Source organism: Rattus norvegicus, chromosome 4 (genome assembly GCF_036323735.1).
Source record: "Rattus norvegicus strain BN/NHsdMcwi chromosome 4, GRCr8, whole genome shotgun sequence".
NCBI classification, from domain to species: Eukaryota; Metazoa; Chordata; class Mammalia; order Rodentia; family Muridae; genus Rattus; species Rattus norvegicus.
Window position 1 is genome coordinate 150,792,554 of NC_086022.1, and position 20,282 is coordinate 150,812,835.

The 20,282-nt window shown below is 39.1% G+C and overlaps 1 protein-coding gene across 10 annotated transcripts in view; it reads right to left on the reverse strand.

Annotated features, from left to right (window-relative positions):
- Tmcc1 (transmembrane and coiled-coil domain family 1) overlaps nt 1-20,282 on the reverse strand; it is a 173,291-nt gene that overhangs the window by 53,588 nt on the left and 99,421 nt on the right. The window contains exon 1 of one of the 10 annotated variants that reach the window (XM_006237072.5): nt 3,943-10,635. In XM_006237072.5, coding sequence (XP_006237134.1) covers nt 3,943-3,969 — 27 coding nt within the window. In that variant the 5' untranslated portion in view covers nt 3,970-10,635. 10 annotated transcript variants of the gene reach the window in all.

The window sequence follows — 20,282 nt, forward strand, 5'->3', positions numbered from 1 at the left end:
ATATGGATATATGTAGAGGCTAAAGGTCAACTTTCAGGACTTGGCTTTCTGGTTCGTTCTCTTCTTCCACTATATGGGTCCTGGGGGATCAAACTATTCAGGTCTGTCAGGCAGGATAGCAAGTATCTGCTAAACCATCTTACCAGCCCTAGGACATTGTTTTCTAAAAGTAACATAACTAGAGATTACATTTAGGTTGTGGCTTAAATATCTATTTCTGAAAACCATGGGAAAATAAATTATTTTATTTAAAAGTTTAATTAAATCCATTTACTTTCTATGTGTAATATGTATGTGTATAGAGATCAACCTCAGATGCCTTCAGAAGTCAGCTCTTGCATTCCACCATGTGGGCTCTGGGAACTAATACTCAGGACATTAGGCTTGGTGGCAACTGCTTTTAACCAGTAAACCATTTTACTTTAATTTTGTGTGTGTGCGTGTGTGTGTGTGTGTGTGGTGTGTGTGTGTGTGGTGTGTGTGTGTGTGTGTGTGTTGGGGGGGATGGAAAGAGAGAGAGAGAGAGAGAGAGAGAGAGAGAGAGAGAGAGGGAGGGAGGGAGGGGGATTTTTCATGTGCATGCTAAGCCATCTTGCTGGTCTTCATATTACTTTATTTTAAAAGCCAATTTATACAAGTCTGTCCTTGTGTGTGTGCATATACATGTACCCATTTAAGTACCCTAAACTAGAAGATCTTTAGGACTTTTCTTTTTACAACAAGAAATAAAAGTGCTGGCACGTTAGCTGAACTCTCGTTACTATCTTGTTACAGCCAAGCTGGCCCCACAGGCCAGGCCTCCTGAACCTCATGTTCCCACCAGTGTTGTTCTTTGCTTGAGAGGCATGCAACCAAAAGCCCTGGCCTCCAAAGGAAACACTCCTGTTCCGTCTGAACCATGAGTTCATGGCCAGTGAGAACAGAGATGTTTGTAGTATTCTAATCCAGTTTTCACACTTCAAACTACTTCAGTATAGCACTTCAGATTTGCTCATTGCAAGTGCCACAAACTGTTCCTTGTTATAAATCCTATTTCTTCTTTCCTCCACTTAGCCCCAAAACTCAGAGGTAATCTAGAATATAATTAATTCAATGGAGAATAACAAGAAAACAAGTAACACAATTTACCACTGCTTCCACAAGGGATAATCATAAGATAAACAGGTATTGGGCAGTTTCATTAAGAACCATCCCTGGGGAGTGGACAGAGAGCTCAACTCTGGTTGACAACAGTTAACACTGGCTGCTCTTGCAGAGGACCAGGGGACGTGATACCCTCTTCTGGGCAGGAAAGAGACATTGGTTTAGGAAAATAGTTCTGTCCTCTTTTGTTTTTCCAATCTTATGACCTGGTTTTATGTTTTAATAATGAAAATTAAGGAGCTGAGAAGGCTCGGCCAGTAAAGTCTTGCTTATATTGCAAAGACTGAGGTTCTCGGTTTGATTCCCACACACATTATTAAAAAAAGTCAGCATGGGGACACATATACAATCCTAGTGCTAGGGAGACAGGAGCAGGCCAAATTCTGAAATTTGCTAGTCAGCCAGCCTATCTTACATGGTAAATTCAAGGCTCATGAAGAGACCCTGTTGTAAATAGACAAGGCAGATAGCTCCTAAGGAACAGCACCTGAAGGTGGTAACCTTTAGCCTCCACGTGTCAGAGGTCTGACTATGAGAGAAACTTTATTATATCATAAAAATCCCAACCACTTAAAGTAACAGCTTACTGTATATAAAACTTAGGTTTAAAGTACACTGTACTTCAAACTTTAAAATATACTTAAGTACAGCTACTGTATGTGGCCAATTTGTTCTAAGTTGACACAATAAATATTTGAGCATCTGTAGAAAAAGCTCATATTTGATACCGTCAAGGAATTGTCTAAAATGTCTGTATCACACATGTAGCTTTAAAAATAATACCTAAATGTGTGGCCATTGCAGATTGCTGAGAAAGGAAAAGGCAGAAATCTTTCTAGAATGGACCAACCTTTGGGAATACTATAAAATTTTAAAGTATTTAAAATGTAAGTGACTTCAATAAACATAGTGACTTCTAGAGTTCCCCTTTCTTCAAATTCCACACTGATTTCCTGAAGTCAGCTACGTCTTCCTTTTATCAAATTTTTCTCCAAATTGTTAATTCTGTAGTGTGGAAAGGTATTCAGATCTCGGTTTACAGCTCTTGATGTATTTAGTCCTGTTGGGAAGCTGAGATGCTGGAAGCAGTTACCTCATTTTTGCTTCAATGAGGTCACCTCAGTGTAGTTTAGATTATTAGATTGAGTAAGATACATGACAGTGAAGTAATGACATAGTTTAATCTAAGAAACTCAGGTATGTTTTAGAAAATTGTGTGTGTGTGTGTGGGGGGGGTACTGAGGATTGAACCTTGGGCTTCCCCCATACACTGCAAGGATCTACAACTGAGCTGGTCACCCCAGCTCTAGGAAGATCTCTACTATTATGAGTTAACGCAAGTGCTAGGTGAAGGCAACTGAAGTGTTTCAAATCTTGCTGATGTTTCTGCCCCACCCTGGCACTGATGTAACTCTGACGGTGTCTACCCTATCTCTTAAGACTCTTCTATGAATACTTTCCTTTATATCACCCAGTTCATTCTGCACTACCATTCTTTGTTCTTTCTCATGGATTTATATATAACTTTTAACTATGTGTTTGTAAGTATGAGTGCAGACTTCTGCTGTGGCAGAAGCGCCAGGTTCTCCAGCTCTAGAGTTACAGGCAGTTGAGATTCACTTGTGAGTGCTCGGAACCAAACTGGGGTCCTTTGCAAGAGTTACCTACTGTGCCATTTCTCTAGCTCATGGACTAACGTTTTTAATAAACACTGATAACACTGATAAATAAGCTGACCTTTTATAACTCAGAACAAACACAAGATCTGCCAAGGTTTTAGGATTCAAGAATCAGGACAAACAGAAAAGGAGAGTACAGATCAGAGACACAAATCTGCTAATAAAGCCAACATTTAAAATATCAAACTCCAGAGCGAAAAATCTGTTTGAAGCTTAAGTCCAAATGCTCACCAGCAAACAGTATTAACTTTAGAATGGGTGTGTGTGTGTCTAAAGAACTGGTTTTACTTAAAAAAAAAAAAAAAGCATTATCTCCTAGTAAGTATCTACATATCATTTATAAAACCAACCCAACAGTAAATTCGATCTGATGGTTTAGTTCTCTATTCAGAACTAAAGATGAGATGTGAGCACAGGGGGATGTTGCATACAGCTGGATCATCTTCCTGTTTAACTCATTACACAGTCCTGTGGTGTTGATCTAAAGATAAAAATTAACAGAGGTATTCATACTGTTCACAATTCAGGAAACCATTGTGTCACAGGAAAAGCCCTGAAAACAAGTAGCTCAATGATAAGAATCCTTTTATTAAAAGAGGAATGTGAGAAATATTTTAAACTGGCTTTAACTCAAATTCCTATTTGTTATGCATGCCTGGCATCTTCACATTTAACCCAAGCCTTCCCGATCAGTCAAGGCAAATGAAACTCTTTTGTTTGCTGAAGGAAATGCTTATTTTCCGGTAACTTCGTAGCTTGAAACACCCCAAACAACATCTATTCTGCATGGAGACAGGCCCCCACACCCAAGTGTTCGACACTCTAGTCTAATCCAATCATGACTTACATAGCCACACAAAACCCCTCACATTCTGTCCAAATAGCTTTGAGTGAAACAAACAAACAGTTAGGAGACATAACAGGATTCTCTATTATCTCAAATTCACCGTCTTAAAATAGCACATGCCCTGGCTGAGCTCTGCTGCTGAGATGTGCTAAGTTTCAGCAGCTCAGTCAGTTTTCCGTGTCTGCGCAACCAGCCCCCCACTTAAAGCTGTATAACTACAGGAACGAGGAAGAGATTTATAAAGAGACAGATACACACACATATACAACATACGGTTTCCGAGGAGAGTGACGGTTCCATGCTTGTGAGAAAGAAGGAAGAATATGCCGAGTAACCCCTGGGTTTCTCCCAGGTTTGAACATGCTGTACTGTGGCATGAGGTCAGCAGACTGACTCTAGCCCTGTGAGGCTGAATTCTACCCTGACAAAGCAGTATCACTGCAATATGAAGCAAGAGTACCCAGGGCATGTTGGCAGCTATACAGAATGGCTGTTCTAGAAAGTAATGGCAACTCCAAAACAAGAGCTCCATGCTGTCACATGAGATCATCTTCAGTCCAGTTAAGCAATGACATAAAAAACACCTTAAACACCGATCATAAGCAGCTCCCAGTAGTAAGAAATAGGAAAAATGTTCTCTTTAAATAGGAAGCAGAGAATCTGAAGAACCCATTGATTCACTCAACTGATATCACAAACATACTGATTCTGATTTGACAGGAGATTGGAAGTCTCCTGCTTCTGGTCCCTGTGACCTACCTGAGGAGCTTCAAACCCTCTCGGTCATGTTAATACAGAGTAGGTGGAACATTCTGAAAATATTTTTGCTAATGGATGGACACACACACACACACACACACACACACACACACACACACACACACACACGGACTGAAGGTATGCCTAATAATTTAATTTTTCACATCTGCCCAACTTCAAGCATACCATAAATGTCTGTGAGTGTGGAAGCAGGATATGGCTTAACTGGGAGAGTACTCACCTAGAATTCCTAGGACTCTGGGATCCGTCCCAGCACAGTATAAATAGGCATAGTGGTGTAACTCTCAAATCCCAATACTGGAGAGGAGGCAGGAGGATCAGAAATTCAAGGTCATCTCTTGGTTACATATAGAATTTCAGATCAGACTGGTATACATGAGACTGTCTCAAACAAAAAAGTTAACCTCTTTAGCCTTGGTGAGTCTAGCACTTTACTGAGGTGACTGTTTATGTATATAGGTTACTCCAGGTTCCTTTCACAATCCTATTTCATGGGAAGTGTGGTGACAGCTCATCTCTTTTTGGACATTAGGAATTTATGCATACATGTGTGTGGAGGTCAGACACATTGGTTAACTTCCTCAAATGTTCTTCACCTTAGTGTCTTTTACCTAACTGGGAACTCACAGATTTACTAGAGTGGATGACTAGCAAACACCACCTTGTTTCTTCCTCCCTAGGTGTGATTACAAATGTGCACCTGCACCTGGTTTTTGCATAGTTCTGGGGATCCTTGAGCTTGTTCTCTGGAAGAGTTTTCAGACTGAGCCACATCCTTAGCTCTGCACCGACCTTGCCTCTCAAATGTTGGAATTGAAGGGGTTCACTACCATGTCTGGTTCTCTACCTAATTTTGACATGACTTACTATGGTAAAGAAAAACAAGGCCTTTCTGTGTTTCTTCTGAGTATTATACTGCTTTTTCCTTTTCTGTCAGTTTGAACTCAGGGCTTCTCTTGGCATCTTCTCTACTCACAGTGAGGCCCACTTCTGGGTTGTGAAATAAATCTTGAAGATATGGGGAAATGATAAATTCAGTCCTGATTCTGTAAGAAATGACCCTCCCCCATCAAAGGTAGCTTGTCCACTAAGGACTAATAGTCCCTCCACCTTGTAAAACTTTTATTCAAATCTCAATCTCAACCTGAGGGGGCCCCTCAGAGTCTTACTAAGAAGTTCTTCTAGTTCATAGAGATCTGCATCCCTCTGTTTCCCAAGTGCTCGGATTAAAGGCATGAGATACTAAGTCTAGCCCTTATGCAAATATTTTTATTTCTCTCACCAGGTAAAACTTGTCTCCCCCTACCTGCCCCCTTCCAGGAACTAGATAGTCTGGAGCAGCTTACCCCCTTCCACCTTTCCTCCATTTCCTTTCATTGATTCTTTTAAAATTAGCCAATTTCAAGACTGTAAGGCCAGACCCAGATAACAGGGAAAAGTCACAGTCTCTACCTGCATTAGCATAAACCAAGTATACTTCTTGCCTCCTGTGCTTGTTGGCCTAGATTGGGTTCTTTTCTTTGAAAAATTGTCTTTACAGCATACCTTTCAGAGTTTTCAAATAGTTATTTTATGGTAGGTATTAGAGATTCTGTCTTAAAAAAACAAGGATTAAAGATGTGACTCAATGATGCTTACCTATGAAACCTAAGGCCCTGAGTTTTAGCCTGAGCAGTGCAGAAACAAACAAAAATGTTGGTCCTAACAGTAAATACCTCTAATTCTAGCATTTTGGAGGTGGAGGTAAAGGTAGACAGATTTCTGAATGTGACCAAACACTAGTGTGGTCTACATAGTAAGATCCTGTCTAAAAAACAAATGAAACAGCTACAACAACAACAAAACAAAACAAAACAAAACAAACAACCAAACAAAAGATATAAAATGCAATGAGTTATGACTTGGTAAGCAGTGTGCTGTGGTTCCTGTGCTCACGGCATGTCCTGTTCTGCAGACCTAGCTTTTTTTTTTTTTACATATACAGCAGGGAGTCCCTTCATGAGAGAATCCAAATGGCACTGTTGCTATAGAGGTAACAGGAGCTCCATTAGTGCAGTTCGCCTTTGCTTTACTTCTAGTAGGATAGGGTGTGGAGCTGGGAGGTGTTTGTACCCTGACCCTGGTTTGCTTATTTACAGGTGTTAAGTGGGCTGGGGAAATCCATGGCACTACTGAGGTGGTTAGAGCACAACTAGCAGGACTCTAATTTCTACTTCCACCTTGAATTTAGGTTGCTATGATAGATTGCCTTTGCTTACCTGATGAACCATCTAGTCCAGCCCACTCCATCCTTAAGTTTTTAACAAAATAACAAAATGTTTAAAAAAAAAACAAAGAAAAATTTAAAATGAAAAAAAAAAGAACTGCATAGAAAAAGCTTATAAATTTAGCATATAAAGAAAATATGTTTAAACACCTGTAAAGTGCTTATTTTTCTTTTCGTCTTCTTTTTTAGACATAGTCTCTACACAGTACTGGCTATCCTAGAGCTGACTATGTAGACCAGGCTGAATTTACAGAGATTCTCCTGCCTCTGCCTCTGGAGTGCTGGGATTAAAGGTGGTGAGCTAACACTCAGCGTGTGGGCTTTAAGTGTCATTATCAAAGAATAAAACGGTCTACAGAGTAAAGAGACTCAAAATAAGCTCAGGTTAGATTATTACTGAAGAAAAAAAAGGCATTACAGAAATTTATAGACCTTTAGTAAATGCACTCCACTCTCTGACTCACCTGGAGCAACTTTTAGTCAATCCTGGTAGCTTCTTCATGTGAAGTGTCCAATACAAGTATATTATAAAAACCAGAAACAACACAAAAATCCCTTTTATCTGTTGTTTAATCATCACTTCTATGCTTATACCATTGTGCTACAATGGCATTCAGCTCAGTCCCTTGCTGGAAAGGAAGACAGCAAAGTTGTAACAACCCACATCTTATGTCCCAGCCTAAGCACTAGTCTGAACCACCTAGGCTTGTGACATTGAGGCTCACAAGCTCACATTTCCTGAAATGTCACCTACCAGCTGGGGTGGGGACAGAGCTTCTGAGCTGGGGGCTGGGAGGCAGAGGGAAAGCCTGTAGTTGAGCTATTTCCTCCTTGCCTTTTATTCCATTCAGGCCTCAAGCTGGTGACATTGCCACAATCAGGGTGTGACACCCTGTCTTCCTCAATCCCTTAGCAACACCTCCAGACACACCTAGAGGTGTACTTTACTAATCTGGGTGCTTCTCAATTTAACCAAGTTAACAGTTCATATGGGTCCCCGTAATACATAGACAAGTGTGTACTGATGAAAAAAACTCTTTAAACTTAGAATAGAAAACTGCTTCTAAAGAAGGGGAACATCAAGGAGTAGCACATAAAAGTAAACTCTGTATCAAGCAAATATTGTAAAAAGCTTGGCCACTGTTATTAGGTGTCTGTTATGCTATTTTCTTTATTTTTATGCTTAAACTATTTGTGACAGAAGAAAAAGAAAGGAAAACCTATACAACTTACATGCCAGCTATGTTGCTAGCACCCAATGGAGCAGCTCAGTACCTGTTTGGCATGTGCAGGGCCCTGGGTTGAATCCCTAGTAGAGCAAAAGCACATCAACAACCCCAATATTCTGACACTGACTTAATCAAGAATACATGCTGTTAAACCTGTGGAGCTCTGTGCCCACCAGCTCAGATATTGGTGATCAACCCCTGCACCCCATCTTGACAAATGACTTCTTTCTTAACCACCTTTAGAAACTGAATTGGTGCCCTTATTAAAGATTTATTGCAATTCTCTTTTCTCTTCTACCACATGAGGATACAATAAGAAAGCACCAGGCCATCCACAAAAATTACCTTGATCTTAGATTCCAAAACTGTGGGGAATAAAATCCCTGGGTATAACTTACCCATTCTAAAATATTTACAAATATACATGTGAGAGCTGAGGATGTAGTCCAGTGATTGTTTGCCTAGCGTGGTATATATACAAGACCTTGGATTCTATCCCTAGTACCACAAACAAAAGAAAAACCAAAAACACATGCAAACACAAAAAAACCCTGGAGAATGGTGGTGGCACACACCTCTCTGGAAGAGCAGTCAGTGCTCTTAACCACTGAGCCATCTCTCCAGCCTAGCCTGTAGCTTTCGATCTTACTTGACACTAGGAAACAGTCTAAGCCACAGACAGCTTATATACCTCTCTGCATAATGGTTTCAAATGTCAGAGTTTAATCTTGGGTTTTTAACAGAAGATGGTCAATACAAGGTTGAATTCATTGGGGGGGGGCGCAATAGCAAGGAACTATGTATATGTAACAGCTAAAGAACACCCCCCCCATACACACACATTTTAGTTCCCCATCACATAATGGGTCCATTGCTGTGTTGATGAGGTATTCAAAGAAAGAAGAATTTAGAAAATTATTCTGCAATTTTAGATCCTTTGATCTTAAACACTACTTAAATAGGAGGGGGCCCTTAGATAAAGAACCATTTACTTGTAATGCACACACACAAAATGATCAGTTATTTGCTTTTTCTCAACTAATGCTTTTTCAGATCAAATGCCATATATCAAAAGTCCTGCTACTTCTGGGAAGCTGAGTAGAGTAAAAGCAAAAGTAAAGTTAGGTCTCTGTGATCTCCAAACTTCCTGACTTGGTCTTCATGTGATTCAAGTGTCTCACGTTGAGAATATTTCCTACTCCATTCTTTAATCTCAGATCTATTCTCTTAGACCATTCATGAACAGTTCCATGAAGAAACTGGAAGGTAATCAGAATTAGTGTTCAAAGTCCTGGGCGTCTCTGTGCCAGTGGACATGCCAGTATCTCTGAAAGCTAAACTCCATCAAAGAGCAGCAGTTTCACCACCTGATAACTTCAAGTCAGCAGCAGTGGATGCAGTACAGTGAGAAAGCTTGACCTTTGCACTTGGTGTCAAAGGAGAAACAGCACAGGATAGATGAAGGAATAAAAGTGGGTATGGTCTTTCTTTCTTTTCTTTTTTTTTTTTTTGGTTCTTTTTTTCGGTGCTGGGGACCGAACCCAGGGCCTTGCGCTTCCTAGGTAAGCGCTCTACCACTGAGCTAAATCCCCAGCCCCGGGTATGGTCTTTCTTTAAGAACTCTTTTTCTAGCATAGTTATATTTACTGGACAATGTTGCCAGCTCCCAGGAACTCTCAACTAATGGAAGAAGCAGTATGCAAAGATCATTAACATGGTTTATTCCAAGTACCCCATGAGTATTTGTATTTGTAAAAATCAAGAGTGTTGGTTTAGTAGTAGAGCATTTGCCTAGTATGAATGAGGCCCTAGGATAGATTCCCAACACCAAAACAATAAAAGCAGGAATGCCAAAAAAAATTTACTTTGAGGATAAACTAAAGTGGCTGCTTAAAGATCAGAGCTTCATTACAAAAAGATGCTTAGAGAATTAAACACAGGAAGGTTGAGAAAGGCTTAAATGAGTGTGACCATGAGTCTGTCTTAGCTTCTTGCTTAGTTGAGATGTGAGCAAGCAGCTACCAAATGCTTGTACCTCCATGGAACCAGCCCCTTACTGACATGAGCCATCAAGATAGACTGCAAATACTGAAATCAAACAGAAAGCCACAATAGTCTGCCCCTGCCCCACAGAACATAACATGAAACACTATTCTTGCAACCAACTTCTAGTGACCAGAATTAGGCAAACAAAACAAAACTCAAGATCAAGCAGCATCTGAAGAATGACTAGGGAAAAAGAGCTTTTTTGCAGGAGCTGGAAGAGTTAGAATTTTGTATAACATAGAAAGTGATGGGGTTACCAAGAGACAGCAAAGAGAAATCTGTCATACTCTAGTTCATAAAATCTATTTGTGCTTTTGTGTAAAGCATTGGTGTACAGTTTTAAGCACTTATTCAAGATTCTGCATATGTGAGATGTTACTGATGCCTATTAAAGTGATTTTACATTCTCATATCAGAATATAAGGAAATGAGACACACAAATTTTAATATGACTCTGACAGACTGAAAGAGAATTTTAGTACAGAGTGATATTTACTACATAGACAAAAATATATGTTCAATTTAAACAGGAGTATGGGGGTTGGGGATTTAGCTCAGTGGTAGAGCGCTTGCCTAGGAAGCGCAAGGCCCTGGGTTCGGTCCCCAGCTCCGAAAAAAAAAAAAAAAAGAACCAAAAAAAAAAAAAAAAACGTAAACAGGAGTATGAATATGAGACTTCTAAGAAATGACCTCTTCACACTTCAAAGCCAAGTTTATCATCCCCTAGCTTTACTCCTCAGCTTCCAGTACTTACCCCTTCTGCCCACTGTGACTCCATCACCTCACTGATCGTGTCTTTCCTTTGACTGAAAGAAATGCAGTTTCCAGTGTCCAACTGTATAAGGTCTGTGTGACTGTACTTCCAAGCTCTGCTCTTCTGGGCCTTAGAGTGATCACACAGGACACCTTTGACCTTGTGAACACAGGGCACTGCTCCACCTCACCTCTGAGATCTTCAACCTTAGAATTTACCATCCTTTGGAACGGTATCTGAAGTTCTTATATATCTAATAATCTTTTTTTTTCTTTTCTTTTTTTCGGAGCTGGGGACCGAACCCAGGGCCTTGCGCTTGCTAGGCAAGCGCTCTACCACTGAGCTAAATCCCCAACCCCTCTAATAATCTTAATCTTTTATCCCATTCCTCCCAGAATCAGTATCTTTCCAGCTCCAGTCATGGTGGCAATAAAGGTATCAGGCTGATGGTACAGCTTTCAGAACTGTTGATGACAGGTTTCTTTATAAGGATCCTGCAGTCCTTCAAGAACAGAGTCACTCACATGCACTACTGTCATCGCCACTACACTGAACGGAGTCAGCCTTCAGTATTCAAGGTGGATCAGGGCTATACCCATCTTCCTTGAACTTCAGTATCTGTAAATGTTTAAGTCACTTGTATAAAAATAGTGTAGAAAGCAGGGGAAAATAGATCAATCTAGAGCTTGTCATGTAGGCATGACATTTCCCAGTGCCTACATAAAAAGCCAGGTATGGCAGCATGAATTTGTAACACCACCATTGGAGAGTTGTAAACAGAAGGATCCCTAGGTGTTAATTGGCCAACCAGCACAGCCTTCTCAGTGAGATCCCAGATTGAGGCTTTGTCTCAGAAATCAAGGTGGAACCAGTGAGATGACTCTGGGTGTCTGCCACCAAGCCTGATGGCCTGAGTCTAATCCACAGGGCTCACATGGTATTCAGTAGAGAACTGATTCCTGCAAGTTGTCCTTCCTTTCACATGTATACCATGGTATGCATATGCATGCTTAAGTGAATGTAATAAAAAAGAATTCCAGCACGCACATATCCAAACAACCAAGGTAGCAATTCATGAGAAAGGCTGACCTTTGGCTTCCACATGTATGTGCATATGTATACATCATGAACATATGTATATATGGACACAAACAGTGCTGGATTTTCACAGAATCACATATATTCTCCCATCTGATATAACACAATTTTTCTTAAACTGTTAAACTGTATTGTTTAGGAAATAACAAAATTTTCCTCCTTGGATATTTCTGGAATGTAATTGATTGAACTCACACATGCAGAACTTAGAATATAGAGTTTATGAACACAGGGTATTATTAATCTTACAATTTACAGTCAGTTATAACTGACAAGACACAGGCAATTACAATTCGTTTTATGCACATAACTTTTCATATCTTTATTCTAGAAAACACAGGGCTGAGGCTTGCATAGGGCCTTATACATAGCATGGCCTCAGTAAATGTTAGCTGCTTCTTTGAAGGCTTAATAAAGGTCACACGCCTTTATTGCAAGTTAAAATGAGAACCAAGAACTCTATCAACATCCTTACTTTTCTGCCACTCAGTTAATTGTCTTGAACTCTTGTCTTAGCTGGTCATCGTCCTGTCCCCTTCACCCCTACTGCCCAGGCAGAGTCTAACACTGCAGCTCAGGCTGGCACAGAGCTGTGTGGTGCAAACTGGTCTCAAACTTGCAAGCCTATTTTGGCCCCCTGAGTGCTTGGATTACTGGCATAAGTAACCACCCCCACTTACACTAGCTTTATGTCATAAACAGCTGTCCCATCCTCTAAGCTTCTTTCCACACTGGTCCTCATGACTGAGCATTTACAATTTACTTTGAAGAAGAGTCTGGAACAGCCAAATACAGAGAAACCACAAGATTAGTAGTTGCATAGGGCAAGAGGGAACAGGGAAATTGGGCACTGGTGGCTAAGGACCATGGGGTTTACTTAGAGGTGATGAAAATTCAGTGTAGCTGAGTGGTGATGGTTACTACTTCTGTGGATATGCTAAGAGCCGAGGTTGTACACGGCCAATGAGTAAATCCTATGGCATGTGAATTATATTTCTAAAGGCTAGGGTATTTGTTTTTTGAGTCAAGGTTTTAAAACCCCCACTCTCCCCCAATCCCCCCACTGACCTGGAACTCTCCATGTAGGCCATGCTGGCCTCAAACTCTGATTCTGGGGATACCTCACCAGAGCTGGGGGCAAGGATGTGTGACTATACCTGGTTCGAAAATCTGTTTTAAAAAGTAATTTCCCTATGAAATATTTTATAAGAGAATTACTCCTTCTTTAGTTATCTTAGCTCTCAGGATCAATTCAAGTTTAATGCAAATTCTACTTGATTAGAAGCATAATGACAGTTAAAAAAAAAAAAAAGAATCCTAGCCTCAGGGAAAAGAAAACAGGTCCAAGCCCAGTTTAAGCACCAATTATTGGTGTAGACAAAACTTATGAAGCTCACCCAGTATCTAAAAGAGGGCCTGTTATAGTGTTGGTAGAGATATAAGCTGGTACATGCACTACAGAACTTATTGGAAAGGGTCCTTAAAAGACTAAAACTAGAACATAACTATGCCACTCCTGGGACTATACCCAAAAGACGTTAATTCAAAAGACAGAGATACAAGGGTATCCATATCTATTGATACACTTACTATTTATAATAGCTAAGAAATGGAACCAGGAATGGGATGTGATGACCTAGTGAGTAAAAACACTTGCTGTGCAAGCCTGATGACCTCAGCAGAGGAGAGGCCTGAAGTTGCTTTCTGACCTCTACATGATATAGCAGCATACATGTACCTACCCACATACCATAGTAGTAGATGAACTTCAGAAAAAAGGGGAACTGGCCTAAATGTCCATCATCGGAAGAATGTGTAAAAAAATTTAGCGCACATACACAATGGGATTTTATTTGGCCATAAAGTAATATGGTATTTGCAGGAAAATGGATGGAACTGAAAAATACAATCAGTGAAATAAGTGACAAATACCACGTGTTTCCTCTCATATGTAGTATCTCGATGTGTATATGTGAGTGTCCATACACACAGGTAAAATCATGAAAATGGAAAGAGGATCATCAGCGGGAAGGAAGAGATCACAAAAGAGTAAGAAAATGAGAGGGTAAGAGAGACGTGGCATGAGAGCAGAGGAAGACTACCTTGTAGGGGAGGTGCCAACAGGAGTGGGACAGAGGAGTCAGAGAAGGCTATAGGGAAGGAGACGAAAACAACAAAACAAACCCCTGAAGTATAATAGCATATTATGAAAATGCCACAATGAAACCTGCAACTTTGTATGTTGACTTAAAATTAAAAACAAGTACTATTGTTAACATAGCCACCATAGAATTATAATCATTTACATGCTGAGCTCTCAGAAGGCCAAGCTGGTTTTGAACCTTCTGTTCTCCTATCTCAGTCCCCTGGGTGCTGGGATCCCAGGCATTTGCCACTCCACATCCACATTTATTGGCTTTGTTTTTGAAGATGAAAAAAATTAAGACTTAGAGAAGGTGAGTTACTTGCTTAACTTTAACATGTTACTTAACTGCTTTTGATACTCCCCTCCTGTGGCCTATCTCAGCTGATTAACCAATTCCCAAGGGAGATGCTGCATCTTAACATATATCCTAATGGAGGGGTAATTGCTCTGTTACTTTCATTTCTGTTCCAGTTATGGGAACTATATCGTGACAACAGCTCGTCACAACTGGATTATTTGGCTACTGTAATGTTCATGTGGCACCTTCTGCATCTATACATCCAAGGCCACTGTGACCTTCAAAGCCCAGCCACAGCCCTTAGGAAGTCTCTGAGTTCCCTTTGTGGAAATTCTTTTTCATTTTTTATTTTCGAAGTAAGGCCTGACTATGTACTTCTGGCTGGCCTAGAACTCATGAGGCCATGCTGGCCTCTAGCTCACAGAAATCCATCTGCCTCTTCTGGGTTTAAAGGCATGTGCCACCACACCTGGTCTCTTCTTTTTAAGTGAATAACAAAATACCTATTGGGAGACAGGAATTCTTGATAGGAACTGAGTCTCTCATAAAGAGTCACCTCTAGGTGCTGGAGAGATGGCTTTTTTTTTTTGCTCCTGCACTCCAACATGCCCCTGCCCCTAGAGTTATACATTACATTACATTACATACATACATACATATACACATACATAATAATAATAGTAACAACAGCAGCCACCTTAAAATAGTTTACCTCTTTATTATATGTAGCAGATCAAGGATGCATGCATATTATAGTTGGCATATAAAACTGTTTAACCTGTCTATAAAATACTATTTTCTGACAAGAAAAAAATCTAGGGTTAGGAAGGTAACTTAGTAGTAGTGCACTTAAGTACATGTCAAGCTCTGGGTTTGATTCCTACCTGGCACTACATTTAAAGAAAATCTTGACTCATATCTTTAAAAACAAAGTTAATTAAACATGCTTGATAGGCATTTGTGGGTCTAGTTCATACGCTTTAAGATCATCATTTAACATCTATAACCTCCTTGTTATCTATCTTCTAATTTGAGTTAAAAAGAAAACCTGTCATATAAAATCAAAGCCTTTCTTTGCATTTTGGTAGTTTCATTTGCCAAGTGGCACAGGTTTTCCAAAGAGCAGGCACAGCCATGATGATTCTTAATGAAGCATCCATAGTGAAAGGACTCTTAAGCTCCAAAGACATCAAAGAATAGGGATTAAAAATAATTTTTTAAAAGACATTATTCAAGTTTGCTGGGTCTGGTGGCATAAACCTGTAATTTCAGCACTCAGGACACAGAAGCAAAAATGATCATGAATTCAAGGTCAACTTCAATTAGAGTGAGGCCAGCCTGGTTTACATGGAATCTTATTTAAAAAAAAAAAAATCAAAAACCTACCCGACGACGACAACAACAAACTTCAAAGTGTTGTAAGAAACAAGTGCCCTACAGCTTCATCATGTAGGTTTAATACTGTGAGGTCTAACAGCTTTGTTAGTAAGTCAAGGGAACACATGGAACCAGTGACAAGGAGAATGACTTGGTCACAGAGTTTTTAACATCAAGTAGTTTTAAGTTGAAAGAACACATTTATCTTTACAATTTTCTACAGAAGATAAAAGTGAGTTTGAAATAATAACACACATTTTCATACAGAGTTTTATGGGCTGGGGGTGTAGCTCAATTCAAGTTCCTGGGTTCTACTCTGTGGGTTTTATATACAGTGAACACAATCCTCCTAGCAGGCCTAGGTCGTGACTATCACTACACTCTTCAACTCAAAGACAAAGTTTTGAGGACAGGAAATGCTTAGGGTAACAGATGACAGTAGACAAAGAAGGAATTCAAAAATCTAGATTTTTCATTGTATAAAGGCCATTTTTACTTTTAATGATAATTTTGTTAAATTTATAAAGCATATCAAGAATAATTACTCACAGAAAGTAAAATTCACATTTCAGAAAGTGAAATAACCTTATCTTTATGATGTAACAAAGAGAAGGCAATTTCTCAGAAAATAGTACATTGTTAGGTGTTGAATGACATGAAGACTCCATGTGTCTATGAACTATAATAGATTTTCTGACTTAAGAGCACAAAATCCAGACAAACACAACAAAAGAGTATATGCTTACAGCTTTCCACATGCATTCAAGTTTGGAAACTCACTCTTCTCTCTGGCTTGTATGAAGAGATTACAAAGCACCTCGTCGTCATATCCATCACCCACTTGGCAATCTCTCTTTCAAGTGCATAGTCAGAAGACTAGGGGGCAGCTTCTCAGCATAGCCCTGAAGTTCAGCCTCTGTTAAAAGCAGCTCTGACTCCTTCAGCCTAGCTGTTTCTACAAGAACCCTTGTGCTCAGAGCAAATGCCGATGGGAAATGTGCTGTCTACAGCTGTGGGGTGTGCAGTCCCCTAGGGTAACGTTGCCAGACACTCTGGATCCTCAGGGTTTTAACCCTCCACCCACATCCCTGCCTCAGCTGAGAAGAACAAAAAGTATCCTGGAGAAGATCAATAGATGTGTAGTCTTAAATTTTATTTATTTTTCTTTTTTCTTTTTTTTTTTTTTTAATTCGGAGATGGGGACCGAACCCAGGGCCTTGTGCTACCTAGGCAAGCGCTCTACCACTGAGCTAAATCCCCAACCCCCCAAAATTTATTTTTAAAAATATGTAGACTTCTGTACAACATGAAGTGCTACTAGGAGTCCTGGTCTAAAACTCTAGTTTCTGTTAATGCACTCGACAGTGGGCCAAGTCACATTTATGCACTGCTTCAACTTGTGACTTGTGTAAGAGTGCCTTCCCATAAAGATGTTGGGAAGACTTGAAAAAAGGGATCAATTTTGCGAATGTAGAAATAATTACCTTACCATTGTTTTTAGGAAGTCACACTAGTTTAATTCTCATATTTACTCATTGTGCGCTAGCAAACACTGCATGTGTGGAGATCTGAGAACAATTTATGGGAGTCCGTTCTGTCCTTTCACTACTTGAACTTAGGTTGTCACTTGATGGCAAGCACCTTTACCCACTGAGCCATCTCACTGGCTCTAGCTTTTTAGTTCTCTATTCTTGATCCCTTTGAATTATTTTCCAGTGTGGAGAGCAAGGGTCAGTTCTGGTCAATATTATCTCATCAGCATCCCATACAGGCTCATAGCAGGCTCTAGGTTGGAGCAAACTGGAACAAGAAACAACTGTTGCCTTTCAGGGCTACTGTTAGTTTTGTGATCTTGGGCCAGCTTTTTAATCTGAGTTTTACTTTTATCAGTACAAAGAGATCTTATTTACTCTGATTCACTGCTGTGAGAATAAATCAGTAGATAAATATAATTTAAGACATATAATAAATTGCTAATTATATAGTTGAAGATTAAATTTCTACACTTATAAGCCACATTAATATAGACTATAAAGATTTCTAAAAATAAACTCAAGTCCTCTTAGTTACCTGCCATCTTTAAAAATTATAACTTTTTTGGGGGCTATCATAAACTGAAATAGTAACAGTAGTAGTAGTAATAATAATAATAATGATAATAATAATAAAAAAATTCAACCCACTCTTGCTCCAGAAGCAAATGGACATACATATAAATGTTTATATATAAGCCCAGAACAGACCTGGATCCAAGGCTAAGGTTCCTTAAGTAACCTTTTGCTTTGGTTCTCACGCCAAAAGAACTGGAACTGTAGTCCAATCTTATCAAGCACAACCTGATAGAGTCAGATCTAAGTTCTTATTTGTTCTTTAAATCCTTAATCATTCACTGAAGTTTGTCTGTAACAGACCTATTCAGAAGTTGTCTTATATAGTTATCATTTTGATACTTAATTTAAAAAATTCTTCCTTCAGCCTCTGAGATTGCCTTATAAACCATGTTTCTTTCAAAAGCTTAACAACACTTGACAGCACTTTTAAGGGGAACATACATAATATCTGGTTCATTTATTTATAAACAAATTTCTTCATTTTAAGTTATATTTTAAACTACACTTGTAATTTAGAGTGCTGGGATTAAAGATGTTCACAACTACACCTACTCTATTGTTATGTAAGTTTGATTCTGAAGTGGCATACGGGATACTAGGGAAAAGGAATGCCTAATATGAATTCTGTGATATAGTCCCTCAAAGCAGGACAAACTCTTTGTCCTTAGACAAATGGATGTTTTAGAAACACATATGCACACTCAGACAGTAGTCAAGGTGTGCAGAAAGAATGAATCCTACCAGGGACTGACACATTCTTTCCTGTAAAAATTCCAATATTCTGAAGACCCACTGGGTTTTGTTTTAATACTTTAGATTTTTAAATGGTAAGTTCATTTTTGTTGAAAAAGTACTCTTTTAGCAGGACACAAACACTATAGTATCATGAATTTTTTTTTTACAGAAAATGTATTTTTTTTCTGTATAGTTTCACTGGCCTGTATCAGGAATACTTTCTTTGATGTGTTACTGACACAAAGAGTGTTTTTATCCTTTAAATCAAAGGATGTTCATTTGTCTTAAAATCTCTCTCTATATTTTTTTGCATCATACAGTCCATTTTTAAGGAGCTATCTTATGGAAACAGACATAAATACTTAAAAGTTTCGTATAAGAATTAGAAGAACAACTCTGAAAGGCTGTTATCTTTTATTTCTAACATTCATGTTGAGTTCTAAGATGTTAGGCTTCCTGTCCTTAGGAATGAGGAGCCTCAGCACCCTGTGTTGGGGAGCCTACCTGCTTTTACACCTGAGAAGGACAGAAACTTTAAGTTATGGATAATCTGGACTTTCCCAAATTTAGACAGAAGTGAATGCTTCTTCAACTATGTAAGAATCTCCTTAAACTTGGTTTCCAAAACCAGCATTCCTGTTATCCAGATATTAGTAGTAAAGCTAGGCCAATTCTCTAGATACCTCTGGAGCAGGAACAACTACTTCAATAACAGAATGCATTGTTAATCTGGGCATGAATCGTGAGACCTTACCCTTTCCTTTCTTACTTGGACCTGGTTAAACCTATCACACTCATTATATATTAGTAAACTCATATTTAATACCACACAATTGTTGGTAATTTATTAAACATATCCCTACACAAGATATTATCAATTATCCAAAGCTAATGGCCATTCATCACCAAAATTAACATAAGATTTAATTATTAATCATTACACTTGTTTTGGTTTTTAATATTCAGAGCTTGAAATAGTTTTATGGTTGCTGATAAAAAGTCTTGGGTAATTCTTATATTTCTGCCACTGTATCTGAGTTGGTGTTTTTCTCTTGCTTTTTATTTTTGACACCCTGATTATAATATGTTGTGGAGAGTTTCTTCTCTGGCCATACCTATTTGGAGTTCTCTAATGCTTCTTGTGTTTAACACCTACTTCTTTTTGTAAATTTAGAGATATTGGGCATGATGACACATGCATGTAATCCTATCCCAGCACTTGGGAAGCTAAGGCAGGAGGATCTAGATCAGCAGTTCTCAACCTGGGTGTCAAATATCCTGCAATCGCACATTCATATTATGACTAATAGCAGTGGCAAAACTGCAGTTTTGAAATAACAATTAAATATAGTGTAGAGTTGGGGGTCACCGCAATATAAGGAACTGTATTAAATGGTTGCAACATTAGGAAAGTTGAGAACCACTGATCAAGATGATTATCATAGATAGTTTCCCTCGGTCTGTGACAATAATCCTAATGTTCTCATATGGTTTCATTTGGTAACAAGGGAAGACCTCTGCATTTCCTCACAACAATGGCACCACTTAGAAGTTGCCAGCAAGAAATAACAGCTTTTGATAAAGAGAACTGAAACCACTGTGGTAGGGGTGACACTTTATTTTAATGAAGTTATATCTAGTAACACAGACAATGACTGTAACCTCTTCAGATATTCCTAAATTTTTGTTTTCTCTGGCTGGCTTGGGTTACTTTTGGTGAAGGTAGAGAGAAACAGCAATACTGTATTATTAACCATATTCCAAGTTTCAAAT